Source organism: Ursus americanus, chromosome 22, assembly GCF_024610735.1.
Source record: "Ursus americanus isolate L20-20 chromosome 22, mUrsAme1.1.p, whole genome shotgun sequence".
NCBI lineage: Eukaryota > Metazoa > Chordata > Mammalia > Carnivora > Ursidae > Ursus > Ursus americanus.
In genome coordinates, this window is record NC_142148.1 from 40,102,154 (window position 1) to 40,118,689 (window position 16,536).

The window sequence follows — 16,536 nt, forward strand, 5'->3', positions numbered from 1 at the left end:
TCAGAGTGAAATTAGAGATTAATAAGGCAATCACATTCAATGTGTTAATTACATTTAGTCCAACTCTTTTTTTTTTTTTTTCCTGTTAATCAAATGCCCAGCCATGCAGGTTGAAAATTGCTAAAATACGTTAATGGAAAAATAGAATGGTATTTCAGAGACATATTTCATATCATATTAAATCATTGAAAATAATCTTGCCACCCGTGTATTTGCATGAAATATACACAAAAATCCCTGCAAGAGTTATAAAAGAAAACAGAACTACCCATGATCATTCCTTGTTTCCATCTAAATAATGTGCACAAACTGCCTGCCACATAAGAAGAGGCTCTATTTCTATTTCACTAGATTCCTTTACTCGACAAACCTAGTGACTAAAAAATTTTGCTTCATTTTTACATTATGCTGCTGTTAATTCCTGCCTTCATTCAACAAGTACTTCATGAACCTGACTGCATGCTAATCACTGTGATAAGCACTGGAGATACAGAGCTGAATGAGTCAGACACATGCCTTGCCCTCATAGGAAGGAGAGCTGAATAATCAAAAAAACTCCACAATCAGATGCAAAGCTACAACTGAAGGAGTGATTCCCTGCCCAGTGCTCAAAGAGCACATAAGAAGAGGGCTGCTTATAGGGAGCTTAGGGACAGAGGCCCTGAGGGAGGTGGGAAGCGGTACCTAAGACAAGCTCTGAGGATGAAGCAGGGGGAGTGAGGAGGGAGTGCCATATGTAAAGGTCCTCTGGCAGTTAAAGATGATGACGGTGGTGGTGGTGATGGTGGTGGTGATGGTGGTGATGCTGAGTGTCTGGAAGAAGTTAAATGCCTACAGCAGAGGAAACAGGGAAGGACAGGACACATGATGAAGCCTGAGGGAGGGCAGAGAACAGACCACATAGAATCTTTCAAGATAGAGTGAAGCAACTTTTATTTCATGTAAGTGCAGAGGAAGAAGACAGTGAAGGGCTTTGTGCAACAATATTACATGATTAGATGAGAGCTTCAAAAAGTTCGTTCTTTCAACTGTTTGAAGAAGGAACCAAAGAGGGCAAGAGTAGATGAAGATAAACAAGGCAGGAGGCTATGGCAAGAGTCCAGGTCAAAGACGACAGTGGTTCAGTAAGGAAGAGGAGACAAGGAGGAAAATAAACAAGTTAGGAAGATATTTAGGAGACCAGATCAAAAGGACTCCACTAGATATGGGGACAAGGGAGGTGAGGGAGAAGCTCCAGGGTTTGGCCTGCAACTAGCTGGATGGGGAACTGTTCACACTGACTGAGAACACTGGAAAAGGACCAACACTGGGTTGGGAGAGAAACTGCGAGCTTGGTTTTATGCATGATAAATCCGAGATGACTTTGGCAGGTGGAAATATGAAGCACTAGAAGAAAAACCTGGGACATCTATCAATCTATTGGTCTACCTACCAACCTACCTACTGACCTACTTACTCTCAAATATATATGAATATAAATATAGATGTAAAATATAAATGTATATATAAAATACAAATATATATAAAACATATATACACACATGCACATACGTAAGTGTACATATCTACCTAACATCTGTGTGTAAGGATGGGACCCAGAGCCCTAAACTCTTGATATGGCCAAGGGCAAGCTAAGCTTAACCTCTACAGAATTCAGTTTCCTTATCTAGTCATCAAACTGGATACTTTCTAAGGTTCCTTCCAGATCTTGAACTCTCTTTAACAATGAACTACTTGATCTGAGGTTCACATGATTAATCACAGCAGATGGACTTTCTCGATGCACTTAGTCTGTAATTTTTAGAGCATATCTAAGCCTCCTTGAAATATGTGATGGCTTCTGAGATTACCTCAGAGCCTGTTAAATACCACAAGGTAGACAAATCCAGACGGTCTTTAAAGGAAATGGAAGGGAAATGACACTGTAAAAGGGGACACAGAGACACCTGTTAACAACTGGGGCGGGGGGGGGGGGGGGAGCTTCACTTAAAACTCTGTGAATGAAACCACTGAATGCTGATTTCACAGGGGATTTTCTGTTTTAGTATTTCAGGTACACTGAAAATGAAACTAAACATGTACACATTTCTAGGGATTTCTAAGGAGTATAGTGACAATAATCATTAATATCACTATTAATTACCCTCCTCGAATTTTATGTGAGATTTTCTAATTCTGCTACTGCACAAATAAATCAACTCTTTTTTTCCTATTACATGTTGTCATATGAGTATTTCTGAGGTGCAATGAACAAATTAATTAATTCTGGGTTATAATTAACACAAACTGTATTCCCAAAAGTGAATGGTCCAATGTGATATGAGTTTAGAGGCCAAAAAATAAGGGATCTTGTGAAATTCCGCTTCAGGCTCCAAATTCTGAATTTAATCACTTTAGAAAGCCCCACCCTCTCCCCACCATACACACAGAGGCTGTAACGCACTGCGAAAGCATGCCCAGTGAGAGAGGTTTTCACTTTGGATACAATCGTCAGAAAAGCAAGGCTCTGCCTGGGAACATAATTTTCTAGAATGGTACTGAGATGTAGGCCGGGCTGAGGGAGGATGGGTGAAGTTCTTAAAACGTGCTTATGTGGGATAATTTTCCTTTGGATTTAAAACATCTGCAAAATATTTCTATGAAAATAAGTTATGATCATGGCACCATTTGGGGGACCTGATAAAGTGAAGGACTAATTCCCCCTAATATATGCCAGGACTTGAGAACACATTACATAATATGTTCGAAGGCCTTGGACTCTTATAACATTGGCATTATTATTTCAGACACCTGAATTACAGTAATTTTTCTCTAACTCAAAATGGCTTCGGGCAGTGAGACAGGGAAGATTAAGATCTGATGTGGTGCTTGTGGTAAGAAAATTTCATATGAATACTAATGAATTCAAACAGGACACACGGCTTGGGGTTCACAGCTGGCCTGGAAGAAGAGTGACAGGCACTCTGCATCAACGGTAGCAGACGTCAGTGTCAAAGCACACCATCGGGTCGTCTGCTGGTGTTTGTGAAGGATATAAATACACATGACACCTTCCCAAAAAGCCACATAGCCTGGCCCACTCCCTTTCAACATTTATAATTCAAATATGGATTTACAATTTCCTGCTTCAGATAAATCACTTAAACCCTTGTTTACTCTTGGCAAAGTAAAAATTGCAAACCTGGATTGTGAGACTCTGGAAAAGAAAGTAAATCGATTTTCAGTCTTTGTTATTGAGGTTTCCAGCCAAATAATCCATCAAGAATTACCTGCCCAACTGTGTGCACGTGCTGAACGTGGAGCTGTGTGAAATTCCAAGATGCTCTAGTCCCATCCCCCAAATAAATGTTTAGATGGGGGGGGGGCAGGGTTGGGGTACATGGGGATGGATTTTTTTTCTTCCTAAAGCCTCAGGGGAGATACAAAAAGAGTATATGGAACAAGTCTCATCCTTCTGAAGGAAAATACAGAAAGTGTATGAAATAATTAGAGGGTGATTCCAGACAGTAGACAATAAGATGACAAATTCTAATACTGAACAGAAGGCATTATACTAACTGGTCAAGCTATTAGTAACTTTCTTTACTTTATTTCATACTCTTTGTTACCAGCAATACTGCTTATTCTGTTAGTAACAAGCTTAACTATTCAGTTCTAGCCTCCTACACACTCCAAGCTGTTAATATTTTATTGTTCCTTCCAAAACAGTTCTTCCAAAATGCTTCTCTTCTCTCTAAGCAACAACAGTCTCTTACCTCCACTAGTCCTCTTTGTTACTACTCATCTCCAAGCCATTCTGGGCTACATAAACACTGCACCGTCCTTCATCTCAGTGACCACGTTATGCAGCTACCAAATGGTGAGCGCCCTCCAGTCTGAGGTTCCCAAGCCCTACAAACCCGCCATGACTCGGCAGCCCTGGTGCCCCATTGCTCCTGTCCTCCACCTCACGCACCTTCCAGGCTTCAGACATTTCTTCCCTCCGCACTTCTTCACCATGGACCATTATGACAGATACGTCATTCGCTTCAGAATTTGGCTTTGGGTAAATTTCTCCTTTTTTGGCAGTCTACAGCCACCCTAGGGGAGGGGTTTTGGCTCTGCACCAGATGGAATAAGCACTCCCTGCCCTGTCTCTCCCACTGAATGCCACCAGAGTTGGAAGAATGCAGGCAGCAATTGGTTGAGGACCCTGAGAAGTCAACAGCAGCAGGCAGGCTGAAGACGACAGGGATCTGAAGGATGGGGAATTTATTATTTGCCCCCTCCACTGTTCCCTCCCTGAGCTGAGGAGGAAACCCAAAAGCTGACATCAGCACAAATAAGAGAACTCCAGGAGAAGCCATCTAGTTCAGGTTCAAGGAGGAGCGAGAGGGTCCCCTGGCAGCAACACAGGCAGAGCAGGGGGCCCACAGATGCCTAAACTTATGAGGAAGGGGAAAATCTCTCTCCAGTTACAGGGTGGGGCATACCCTTGTTGTTTCTTCCTCTCTCTGCCCTCTCACTTGCTGGCCCCAGACTTGAGCATGGGAGCAGGAAGAACATGAAAGAGGACTATACAGCTCCAGATTTCTAGCCAGATGACAGAAAAGGAAAGACTCTTCAGTGCTGACAAAGATGGAGAAATTCAGGAAATCAGCCTTACAGAACTGTTTATCAACTCCTGGGCCACTTAGATCTGAGCCTCAACAGCACACAAAGACTTCAAGAACTGACCTAAGATTCAGACCACTGCTCAGGTCCCAGACTGACTCTTAGGTACGGCACACACGGGGCAGACCAGAATAGCACCACAAAGGCTTTGAAAACTGAACTGGCACTGAAGCCAGAATCACAACCCACGGAGGCTAATTCTAATTTACAGTCTGAATCCAACCAGGTCCACTGTCTGCTAAAACAAAACAAAGCAAAATCGATGTTTCCCAAAGGATTTAAATAGGACTCAGAGTCTCATAACAAAATATCAAAAATGTCCAGGATGCAATCTAGTATTACTCAGCATATGAAGAACTGGGAAAATCTCAATGTGCATGGCAAAAACAATTGACAGATGTCTTGTGGAGATCACAGAGATGTTGGATGTATTTGATAAAGATTTTAAATCAGCTATTATAAAAATATTCAAACACAGGAGAGTAATCTTGAAAGGTAAAATGTTACAACAAAGAAATAAAGGACATAAAGAACAATCGATTATTACAACTAAAAAATAGAATAAGCAAAATAAAAACACATATTGGATGGGCTCATTAGAAAGATAGGACAGAGAAAGAGTCTATGAACTTGAAGACAGACCAACTAAAATGATCTAATCTGATAAACAAAAAGAAAAAAAGTTTACCAAAGGGTAAAAGTAAGTAAACAGAGCCTCATGGACCTGTGGAAACAATACTAAAATACTTAACACTCATGTAACCAGAGCCCGGAACAAGAGAAGGAAGAATATAGAGCAGAACAAAATATTTAAACAAAGAATGGCTGAAAGATTCCCAAATCTGGAGAAAGACATAAACCCACAGATTCAAGAAACTCCAAATATCCAAGATCCAAAATGGGTAAACACCAAGAAATCCATGCCAAGGCACACTGTCAAGCTCCTCTCTGGGATGTGAAGCTGAAAATGACATTTAGAAAGGAACAGAGATTATGAAAAATAGATGTGATGACTCTAACAAGAGAAGACGAATCAAGTAAGAGAAGAGGTTGAAGAGGCTAACATGTGGTTGCTGCATACACTGACATCTGGGCACCAGGAGACCATCTTCAGTGTGAGTGGCTTGGGTCAGCTGGTCTCACACTGGATGTTCATCAGCATCACCGGTACGACTTGTGAAAAACTGAAGTGCTGGGCCCCATCCCTACATTCTCTGACTCAGGAAGTCTAGGAGGGGGCATTTCAAAATGCTCCTAGGTACTGCTGTTGTCGCTGATCTGGGCACATGGCTTTTAAGAACCACAGGCTTTGGGTAGAGTCTTTAAGAAGAGTCAGGGCTTTGGCTTTCAAAAGCATCTGCTGAAACATCCATGTGCAAGAGACAGGTGTCAGATGTGCAGAGCTCAAGTCTGAGGGGAAAAATCTAATGATACTGAGTGCTTATGAGAAAGTACAGGTGAGTTCAATGGTAGGCCTATCACTGATATCTGCTGGTTGCCTGTAATATTCAAAAGGTCTCTTTTGTTCATTACATACCTTGGCTAAACTGCTGGAAGATCCATTTCCCTTGCTAGTTCCACTAAAATTCTTTTTTAATTTGCCACTGAACAACTCACAGCAGCCCTAAAGCAAATGAAAATTTTATCAAAGCCTCCTCAGCTCCACTCCCCAGACAGTCACCTGTTCCCTCTTTCTAAGTGCTTGAATAGATGCAAATGTATTTTGGCACTGCAGCATAACACATTCAAACGCACCTAGGTGTAAAGTCCCCAGATGCAGTTTCTGCATCACAGCTAAAAGGAAAGATGAACATTCAATGGCTCTGACAGACCCGCAAGACGACCAAGGGAGTCCGCTGATATGAATGGGAAAACTGATTACCTTGTTTAACAACTACCAGCTTTAAAATAACATTTTACAGTAAGAAGACAAAAATAATAATAATTAACAAGAGAGAATAGGTCCTAGAATTGCACAGAAAATTGCTGAAATACTTTTTGAATTGTAACTCCTTGATTTTTGTACCATTTCATAGTATGGGGTGGGGGGAGACAAAGAGGAAGAAAAACCTAAGGTCTAAAACTCTACCAAGAACAGCTCAAGACCTATGGACTAGACGCCATGGTCAAATTCATGCTTTCTTCTCTAGCAATTGCTCTCTTTCTACAAAATCACACTATGGAACTATTCTATGAAATCATTCAGTGCAATCATTCTATGGCACCGTGGGAGTGAGGGAAGCCAAGCTCCAGAGAACACAGCAATTGAAGAGCACAGTCAGATGCAATGCTACATATGCCATGCACGGTTTCTGGAAGAGCTCAGAGAAGAGGAGGAGAAAAGCTTCATATGCCAGGCTTAAGGCAACATACATTATATATGTCATTACAGTTAATTCTCACAGTACTAGCAAATGCTTTTTATTTTAGTGATGTTACCAGATGGAAACACTCCTGTAATTTAAGGCAGGGAAAGTACTGTTTATACAATCTGAAAGAAGTAAGGCTGTTAATAGATACAGGTAAAAAAATTTCCCTGCGATGGTGAAAATCTGCTAAATGTAGGTAAATCTCCTATTAGTTGACATTCACAAGTATCTTAAGTGAGCTAGATAAAGAAGTGGTAATTACTACCTGTGTTTTTAATGGGACAGCCTAACTAACACATTTCCAAACAAAGTAATTTACTAATGAAAAGAGACTTTTAAATACCAAATATCAGCAAATACTGGAAACTGGTAGTGAAAAAGACAGGAAGCTGTCGGTAGTTCGGGGTAAACCGGGAACCCAGTCAAATGCAGAGTTAATATGGTCAGATCATTGTGACTCGGGGTAACATCCATCTGTATTCTCTGTTCTGGATACCTTTCCTTAAACTGCTTCGTGGGCAAAAGCCAAGGAATTTTTGGAGTATGAAAATACTGCCATGCTTAATTCTATTTTCTAATACAATTATTATTATATTTTAATGAAGTCCATATTCTTTCTCTTTGTCACCCTGGTCTTGCTTTTTTTCTTAAAAAAAACAAATCTTACAGGGGTGCTTAGATGGCTCTCTCGTTTAAGCATCCAACTCTTAATTTCAGCTTAGGTCATGATCTCAGTTATGGGATCAAGACCCACATCAGATTCTGTACTTAGCATGGAGCCTGCTTAAGATTCTCAATCTCTCTATCTCTCTTTCTCTCCTTCCCTCCACATCCCCCTACCTGCTCACATGCTCTTGCTCTCTTAAAAAAAATCTTACAAATATAGCTGAAAATTCTTCTGTAGTCCTGCCTGATCAAAAACTCCCCCTTCTTCTCCAGAGGTTAACACCATTCCAGAGTAGGCATGTTTAGTCCCATTCACATCTTTTTATTTTTATTACATATTTTTATAACCAAAACCAATACATTGTATACTCTGTTTTTAAAACATGTTCCAGTTCTTATTTTAATAATCCTCAAAAATTAAGAAATGTTGGAGCCCCTGGGTAGCTTAGTTAAGCACCCAAATTTTGATTTTGACTCAGGTCTTGATTTCAGGGTTGTGAGATTGAACCCTGCGTAGGGCTCTGTGCTCAGCAGGGAGTCTGCTTAAGATTCTCCCCATCTCCCTCACCTTCTGCCCCTCCCCCCTCAGGTGTGTACACACACACTCTCTCTCTAAAAAAAAAAAAAAAAAAAAAAATTAAGAAATGTTAAGTGGAGAAACCTAACCCTTAATTTTTGAAGAACTATACTTGTTCTTTCCTTGGTATGTTTTTGTAGTCTTAAAGTATGTGCATTAAAAAAAAAAAAAAGGTATTGTCTTGCTTCTTTCATGTAATTCCTTGAAACATCTTGCATTTCATTACCCTAAGACTTACTAATGACATTTTTACTTGGTGCATGGGTGTTTTAAGACTTTGGAACATAGCATATTTGTGTCTGTAGCACAGCAGAGTACCAGAGGAACTCAAACGAAAATCATGGCACCATGGTAATAAAGCAATTAGGACAGCCCAAGGAAAAGAAAGTTCTGACCATTAACCTTAAATGTCAATTAGCACAACTACTTTCTTAGGACAAGTCAAAAATTTCATCTCAGTTATCACTAACTTGAAGAGGCATATTTTTTTAAATGGACTTTCAATTTAGGTAAAAATTTAAGATAAAAAAACCACTTGATAAAAATACTATACAGGAGATATATTTATTATTTATCTACTATGCTTCAATCCACAGAAGAATTAGAGACATACTCATAGCTACATAAGCAGACGACAACAGAATAATAAGCAAATTCTTTAAACTAAATAAACAAGCTAATAATCTTTTTTGGGGGGGAGAGGGGCAAAGGGTAGAAAAGATAATCCCAATATCAAATAGTAAGTTCTAGGCAGTTCCCCCATTAAACAGTATGTGCTCTAAGAGTTCCTTTTTCAGTGTGTTGTTTGGAACTTAAGACTGATTATCTCACAGAAACACCATTACACATAAAAGTTAGCTTCCAGGAGAATCCAAAAGAGACTATTTAAGCCATAAATGGCAGAAGCGGTGGTCACTGTCATCCACTCAGCCTTCTCAGGCGCCAGGACTGTGGATGGTGTGAGCTCAGAAGCTCTAGGAAGTCGTGGGTACAACAGGGAAAGCACACAGAGGAAACAGGTGGATGGCCAGGCAACAAAGCTAGGTGGACCCAGCAGACAATATTCACCTTTGTGGGCTCTCTGTGATTCAAGCACGGCTTAGCTCATTAATGCCCCCAATTACAATCCCAACCGTAACCCGTTCTCTGACTTCCTGTGTGTGGCTCCACAGACACCCCAGGCTGCACGTGACGTATCTGGAGGAACAAAGCCCAAGACTCAAGAGTCCTAGAGTGAGGGCTCTGAATAGGTTGAGGCTCACTTTCCCCGTACAGTTTTAAATTGATATCCTTAAAGACCCAAACTGCTCGAAAAATCTGCAATACTATCATCAAAATAGATGATTATAGAATGAAAAGATGTTTTCCTCCCCATTTCTCTTTTTGGGGGGGGGATGAAGATAAATGAATATTTTATAAATACAAATATTACCTTTTACTAATTCTCACATGATCTACTTGTTTAAGTATGCTATTTCCTCCCTGATTTTTTTATTATAATTTTTATTATATTATGTTAGTCACCATACAGTACATCCCTAGTTTTTGATGTAAAGTTCCATGATTCATTACTTGCGTATAACACCCAGTGCACCATACAATACGTGCCCTCCTTAATACCCATCACCAGCCTATTCCATTCCCCCACGACCTCCCCTCTGAAGCCCTTAGTTTGTTTCCCAGAGTCCATAGTCTCTCATGCTTCATTCCCCCTTCTGTTTACCGCCCCCTTTCTTCTTCCCTTTCTTCTCCTACCGATCTTCCTACTTCTTATGTTCCATAAATGAGTGAAACCATACGATAATTGTCTTTCTCTGCAGTATACAGCTACGTAGAGTTTTGTATATGTGAATAAACACAGTTCAACAAGAACACATATTAAAAACTTCCGAAGTTTCACTGAAAGAAACTGATGAAAAGTCAAATAAAACAAGAGACGTACTGAATAAATAGAAGTCCCAAGATGGAAATGTATTTGAACAAATCAAATGAAATTAAAATCTAACTTCTGAAAGGATATTTTAGCACAAAAATAAAAAGATTCTAAAATTTCTTTGGAAAAAAGTAGGCATGAGTAGCAAAAAAAAAAAAAAATCACACAGATAAGAAGAGAAATAAAAGCATATTATAATACAACAAGCATTAAAATTGTGTGATACTGGTACAAAAGCAGAAATACAGAGCACTGGAACAAAGTGGAAAGCTTTGAAATAGATACAATGCTATGTTTCAGTGTTCATTTTTGGTAAAGTAAATTTCTTCAAAAAAGAGGTGAATATAGGATGGGGTAAGATTATAATAAATGGTACATCGATATGGAAAAAAACTAAATTAGGTCTACCCCAGATGTGTTAAACAATTAAATCTTTCAAGATGAATTCCAAAGTTCTACCCACACATTAACGATGATATTGAAAACCAGTACAAGCCTCTTGTAAAATCTTGTGACAATACAGAGCCATCATAACAAGGTCAACTTCCCCTGACCTAACCGAGAGAAATGCAGCCTGTACTGAGATCGCTACTGGACAAGGGGACACGTCTCTCACCTTTCACCATGACCTGTGCATCACCCCTGCTGCCTAGAGGACCAGCGGCAGGGCCTCTACCTGACGTCCTAAGAGTGAATAAACAGGAGGTCTCGTCTGTGTGTTCACAAGAAGAGACAGCCACTGAAAAGTCCTACATACTGTCTGCTAGTCATTTATGGTAACTTTCTGGGCTCAGGGCAGAGAGAGCCTCTCACCTTCACTATTACTCTGTTGTCTGGCAAGAAACAGCTTCTCCATCCCATACTGCCAGAGTCCTTGTCCTGGTTGCAAAAACACAGAAAATGCTGCTTTGGTAACCGTCATTGGGCACTCACTGTGTCCCTGATTTGGGCTAGTCACGTGGTACTGATGAACTCTGAGACTCCTGGCCAGCTTCAGGGCACTCAAATGTTTCCCAAGCTCAATGTACCCTGAGACTAAAACATACTCAGAGTATAAAAACAGATGAAGAGATTAATGGATAGGTGGATGAGTGCATGATTCAGTGATGGGTGCATGGGTGGGTGCTCCATTAGAAGCCTTTAGAATGTCTTCAATGGAGTCTATACTCCTCCTATAAAAGCATGATCACCCTGGTCCATGTTACATGTCCTTCATTTCTGAGACAACTCCTTGCAACTGATTTCTGCTCATGACTTTGCTAGCACCAATGAACTATACACTTTCCATCTGTCCAATTTCCCCCATCTGTCCAATTCCTATGTCACAGCAGACACATTATAGTACATAACCATGAAAAGTTATTACAAAAGACTATGTATAATATACCAAAAAAGGGCTTAAGATATGTCAACTTCTTTCTTTCCTTCCTTCTTGCATGATTCAGTACAAAAGCCATTAGTCAGGGCTGAGCAAAGCAGGCATCAGCAAGGGAATGGGAAGAATTTTTCATGTCTGCACTAGAAGAGTAGGGCAGTGGTGGCCCAGCATGGGCCTGAGCAGAAAGAACAGGGTCCCTGCATGAGGAGGGGGCAGAAGTGACAGGATACAGGTTACATAATGGAAGTCAGGTTCACCACTGTCAGAAAAGGGAGCTAGAAATAAGAAAAAGGAAAAAACCAGAAAGAATGCTATGGTATTGGTTTGGAATTAGAGGTACTGGTATGAACTCCTGGTCAGCAATATACTGAAATACTGAAATAGATACAGACATAAATATAGTTTATGTGTTGTACATCAGACACTTTCACTAACTTTCACTTTCACTAACTCTGTTGAGCAACAGGACCTGGGAGCAGCAACACCTCAACAGCCATGAGCACATCTACTGCCTGGATCTTAGTTTCTAAATCCCATTCTCCACTGAAATGAACCAAGGCTCCTTGGAAAACTGGCTGATTCCAGGGAAGTATAAAGATAAGCCTGGAATATCTTACTGTGTCAGAAGGTCAGGAAGGGCTCAGAGATGACAGGGACAAGCCAAAAGGACACAGAAATGAGCTTGGAGGGACTCCCATTCACCAAATCTGGGACAATCTGGGTATCAAAATAAATAATGATAGAAATCGACCAAAATCTACCAAACAAAATAGCAAATCATGTGACTCTGTTGATTTAAATAAATAAATGGCAAGAAGAGAAAGCTCTTTCTTAGAGTAAAAATACAACTAATAAATGTAGAAGGAAGAAAATTACCATTTGGAAACGATATGAATAATAATTAAATCAGACACCACCAGCCCTCAAAATCAAAGGATTCCAAAACCAAGGGGTGAAAGTATGATAAAAAATGGAATATCAATGATCTCAATATCCTTCCCAATATCCTTATTAATAAAAAGAAGGAAAGGAGTAGCTTCACAGTAAAGCAGCCCATTTTAATCCATTTTAATCAAATGACCAAAGGGAGTATCTCCTCAGTAATGATGTGAGAAAAACAGGGCATCATTTCTCTGATATTCCTGTCAAGAATGCACAGTACTGTCATCATGAGGAAGCATCGGACAGATGCTCTTGTTTATGCAGAGGGACATTCTACAACATATTTGACTTGCCAAGCCCTAAAAGTCAGAGGAAAGCTTTCCAGACTGGAAGAGACAAGAGGGGTGTGGCAACCAAGCAGAGCCTATGATGCCAGACTGAATCCTGCACCCACAGCGGATACTGCTGGACAAATAACGACAACTCAAAGGCTGTCTGAGAATCAGATGGCAGGACTGTATCGGTGTTCGTTTCCTAATTTGGATGCTTATATTGTAATCACATAGGAGAAGCTACTGTTTAAGGGAAAGAAACACTGAGGTATTCAGGGGTGGCGGGGCATCATGTTAGCAATTTACCTTCAAATGCTTCTGAAATTAAAAAGTTCTTTGTACTACACCTGCAGATTTTCTATAAAACTGAAATTATTTCAAAAGACCGACCAAAAAAGATAAGATACCAGATCCTGTATGTTATAATTACAACTATTCACCAAAGAATATAAATAGGGTAGTAAATAAAGTTATTAACAGCAGGTACGCTGCTAAGGGTTTGCATTTAAAAGGTGCTTTTTTAACTTAAAAAAAAAAACCTTTAAAGTCGTATTTCCACAACAGCAGGAACTTTTAAGACAACTATGTACATGTTTAATTCAACAAGACCACTGGAATTATAAAGAAGTCCTCCAGCAAAACAGAAAACAGCATAATGAAGCAAACGTTCTTCATTTTTATAACTACTCAGCAATTAATTCTAAAATGCACAAGTGCGCCCACTACCTAGCCAACTTGTTCTCTAGCAAAGACAGACACAAAGAACTCTGAAAACCAAAACTTAGATACCTTGATTTAGGTGTGTAGCCTCCATGATCTGAACACCATTCACAGAGCACTGAGACCCGCTCAGAGGTATCAGAGTCACTGTCCCGCCAACATTTTCAAAGATGCAGTGCTCGCTCTCCAAGTCGAGGCCATGAAGAACTGAGTTGGAAAACATAAAAGAAAGATGGTATTTTTTTTGTTGTCTAGTGCAATGATTCCCAACCTTTATGCATTTTTCCATATTGAATACTCTTCCCCTTCCACGTAAATATTGTGAAGTGAACATTTATGTTCAGTGAGAAAAGTGAATTTCAAGAGTTCGTGGCATCAACGGATAGAACTGAAGGTATCTTCCAAATGTTACCCCAAAGGGTCTGGACATCACCTGTATAAGGAAAGAAGTTCTCGCATGCTAATTTAGCTCTGCTTCAGGGAGAAAATAGTTGCGTAATTTGTTTTCATTGAATACCATTGTGTTACTCAGATGCTGAATACATTTCCCCCACCAGCCACCCAAAGGTCCCAGTAAAAGAGAAGCAACAAAAGAGCTCCGTGGGTCAAGGACTTGTTATAACCTCCGCACTTACAGACACTGCACTCCAGGAGCGAAACCAAAGGTGACCTGGCCTGGCACGGATCTTGGGAGGCCCAAGGAAGTCTCCAGAAGCTGTGCTGGGATGCACACTGCCACAGCCTGTCCCAAATCTGAGAGCACAGGACCTCCACTGACCTCTGGGAGCAGGTGGCTGCCAGGGTACCTAATCTTGTAGGACTATCCGAGTTATTCTTGCGTGGTGAGTGGCCAGGCACATATGAATGCCTGTCAAATAAACCTACACGATTTTAGGCACAGTTCTTGGCCAGCTTCTCAGAAGCACGAATCCAACAGCTCCCGCTGCTCCCCACAGAACTGCACTACTGAATGTCTCTGTGCACAGACAACATGTGTTCTTACCACCCATCATTTACAGCAACCCCAAAGGTCAGACACACAACTTAACGATCCGAAGAAGAGGTCTGACACCTAGTTCTCCTCAAGAACAGCTGAAGCTGAGGACTTCCAGGGGCTGGTTTTGCAGCAAAGAGTACAACGCATAGAACTACGCTAGCTTTGGCTTGATGAATAGCTTACACTTGGCAGGAGAGCAAGTCCATTGCCAGCAATTCTAAAAACAGCTGAGAGGACAGAATTTGTCCCCTGCCAGTGCCCACCTTGTCACACACACACATACACCACCCACCACCACTGCAGTGGTCCCTAAGTAATGCTTTCAAAGCCTAGCAAGACCTTCCCCTGCTCCAGGTTGAATCACGGGTCATCTGTGTGCCTCAGCAAAGCCTTTCGGGAAGCCCAGAAGTCACAGTCCCATAAGTGCACGGGCTGTGCATGGGTGTATTCCTACTCTCCGTCATCAATGTACAGCTCAGTGTCTACATCCTTTCCATTAAGGCATCTGATAGCCTTTATCTGTGTGTGTTGGCATATTTCCATCATTATCCCACTGCAATTTAAATTACTCTTGAAAGCTGTGACAGAATACAGAATGTATATAAGGGGGGGGGGATTCGTAGTTCCACTTAATTCACTAAATTAATTGTTCTGTGTCATTCGTTTGAATTGAGTTCAAAATTATAAAAATGGATATACTGATCAATATTGTATTTGAGAAGAGGGTTTTTTTTTTTTAAATAATCACTTTAGTGTCAGTCATTCAAAAGAAGATTAAATGATTTTTAAAAATCACGGGGAAGAGGAAATTATAAAGATTCTCACCAATATCTTGTTCTGTTGAAGCATCTTCTCTACCAACATATGTCTGACCTTCCTAGGAAGAAAAGTCAAGTAAGATTTATTAGTAAGAACATGAGGAGTGGTCTGTTTCTCTATTTTTCATTTAAACCCAAGCACGCTGGTGGCCTACAGGCTGCAGAGTGAGTGTCCTGGGCAGGCCACAGCCTCCGTGCAGTGAGGGTTCCCTGAGGCTCTGTGACCACGTCCCACTCTGTCCAGGAAAGGGCTGCACAACTCCTGAGGTTTAAGGCACAATCGTGGGTTGCCTCCTATCTGGGGCATGCACCAATAATCTGTCCAGGCCAGTAATCCCACCAATGCTGTTCCTGATCCCTTCTGGCGAGCTTCCCCTCTAGGGGCCAGGGGTTCGTCATGTCTAAAGACGTGGTTTATGGGAGGCTGCAAAGCGCAAACGCAATACCATTCCCATTTTAAGTCATGGATCAGAGAGGGTGCTAAGTCAAGGGTACAGAGGCAACCACTGATACGAATGTGGTTAATTCTGTTCTCTCGACACGAATAGCCTGTTTGGGACCAGGCCCAATAACGTAGGCAGGAGACACTTTATAATTAACCCGAGGGAGCAGAAAATGACATGTAGCAAGTCCCAGTTCCAGGTGGTTGTAACTTTCCTTCCTTGGTCTGTCTGCCTTTTTGCTCCTTCCCTCCCTCTCACTGATTCTACAAAGTGGAAGGCAAAGTGAATGGATCTTCATTTAGCTTTAGAACTCCATAAACATGGGAACTCTAATTCCACGGAACACCAGTGAACTGATGAAAATTCCCGAAGGGCTCAAAGATTTGTGGTGTATTCTCTAATGTAATAGCTGTGTTCACAGACCTAGAGTATTAAATAAACCTTGCTAGTATCTAAAGAGGAAACTGAACACAAAATTGTATGTTCCACTTAAGCAGTTTCTACCTTCAAGTGATATAAGATGATTCCAGTACTCAGAAGGTCATCATCAATGCCAATCAAATGGGGCAGTTCAGAATCCAAAACAACTCCAATCCCTTCTTTCCTAAGGGCTAGAGTTTGTTCCTGAAATTAGAAGGGAAAGAAAAGGAACAGGTTACTCAGAGGAAAGACAACTTCTTATTAGGTGTTCTTTTGAGTGTTAAAATGAGCACTATTTTATTTCTCATCCAAAAAATCTGCAAGAAAAATGGAAAACCTTCATGTTGG

At 40.8% G+C, this 16,536-nt stretch overlaps 1 protein-coding gene across 7 annotated transcripts in view; it reads right to left on the minus strand.

Moving 5' to 3' along the window:
• The window catches only part of KIF16B (kinesin family member 16B), a 305,749-nt gene that overhangs the window by 154,313 nt on the left and 134,900 nt on the right, over nt 1–16,536 (minus strand). For all 7 annotated transcript variants that reach the window (XM_045809379.2, XM_045809362.2, XM_045809387.2 and 4 more), the window contains exons 13-15: nt 16,273–16,392; nt 15,333–15,384; nt 13,580–13,717 (exon numbers count right to left, since the gene is read on the minus strand). In XM_045809379.2, the coding sequence (XP_045665335.2) occupies nt 13,580–13,717; nt 15,333–15,384; nt 16,273–16,392 (310 nt within the window). The remainder of the gene's footprint in view (nt 1–13,579; nt 13,718–15,332; nt 15,385–16,272; nt 16,393–16,536) is intronic.